This window comes from Arachis ipaensis, chromosome B02 (assembly GCF_000816755.2).
Source record: "Arachis ipaensis cultivar K30076 chromosome B02, Araip1.1, whole genome shotgun sequence".
NCBI lineage: Eukaryota > Viridiplantae > Streptophyta > Magnoliopsida > Fabales > Fabaceae > Arachis > Arachis ipaensis.
Window position 1 is genome coordinate 67,171,477 of NC_029786.2, and position 1,341 is coordinate 67,172,817.

The window sequence follows — 1,341 nt, forward strand, 5'->3', positions numbered from 1 at the left end:
TCGAAGCGCACCATGAAATGAAGAAGGTGCTGCACCAACAGATAAGTCGGCTCAGGTGCTGGTGGCGGTGGTAAGGATACTGCTGCCGCCGTGGAGGAAGAAGGTCCTACTGCCTCAACTGCAGCTCTAGGCCGAGAACAACGTCTGGTCGAGGGCTTCTCGTGCACCCATCCACTCCATGGAATAGTAACTTCCTTATCGTCGTCATCTGGGGGCGGTGGTGTCGCATCATCGTCCTCCCATGGGACATCAGCCAGCTCAGCCAAGCTGGTAACCAGTGTAGAAAACAGTAGCAAGCCGCGGATATGAGCTCTCCACATGCTATGCCTAATCAGTCGTGGGAAATACACCTCTTTTCCTTCCATGACACACCCAATCAGAGTCAGCATATCCATTGGGATCTCTGAGAAGTGAGTGGTAGGCAGGACGTAGTGGTGAAGATCTGCTACCAGGTCCTAGCCTCCCTAGTCAGATATGCAAATAGCATCCCCTTGGGCTTCTTGTTGTTCGCATCCATCACCCAAGGAGCATCTGGTGTGGCAATCACGCGCTTAATCGCCTCATAGTCAAAGGTCATGGAAAGGATAGCCACATCTGCCTGCTGATAGGCACAAGTCTCAGGAGTACCAACTCTGTAAAGCAGTGCATCCGCTATAGCCTCTTCAGTGATCATAATTTCTCTACCCCTTACGTGCACTGATTCCAAGTTTACCCGGAAGAAGTTACAGTAGAACTCCTTAACCCATGAGATGTTGATCCTTCCTAGGTCCCTATCAACAAAATCCAATCCCAACTCTGAAATACGGGCGTTTATAGCACGCCTCACGTCATTGGGAAGATTCAGCTTCTTCTCAATGTTCAAGTTTTTCTTTGTATAACGGGAGAAGCGTAGCTCGCAGTAGAGGTTGGGGAATTTGATTGAATCAGTGGATGAAAGTGACTGATTTTCTATATCTTCATCATTCAGCGGGTTCTTTGCATAATTAGCATATATTGAGGGGGTAGAGGTCATGGAGCACTTCCTCTTTTTGGAAGTGGTGGCTATGGCTTTTCCTTTATCCGACATCCTAAAAAACAAAGATAATATAATATAAGCATATAGCCAAGTAGATATAAAGCACTCAAAGAAAAGCATATTCATGAAGTGAATAAAGAAAGGAGATTTCTTGGAATGCAAGCAACAAAACACATAATTCAAACCAGATTTCAAACCAAGAATTCGAACCATAATTTGCACATTATTTGTTTACTGAGTTCAGAAAGCACCATATCCAAAAGAATGACATAAAGAGTTAAGTTGAAAACCAAAGAAGTCAATCGGTTAAACAGGTCAAAGTTAGA

General features: G+C 45.0%; 1 protein-coding gene across 1 annotated transcript in view; it reads right to left on the reverse strand.

Annotated features, from left to right (window-relative positions):
* The window catches only part of LOC107627327 (nucleolar protein 3-like), a 778-nt gene extending 383 nt beyond the window's left edge, over nt 1-395 (reverse strand). Inside the window, exon 1 of the mRNA XM_016330172.1 lies at nt 12-395. Within this exon, the coding sequence (XP_016185658.1) occupies nt 12-395 (384 nt within the window). The remainder of the gene's footprint in view (nt 1-11) is intronic.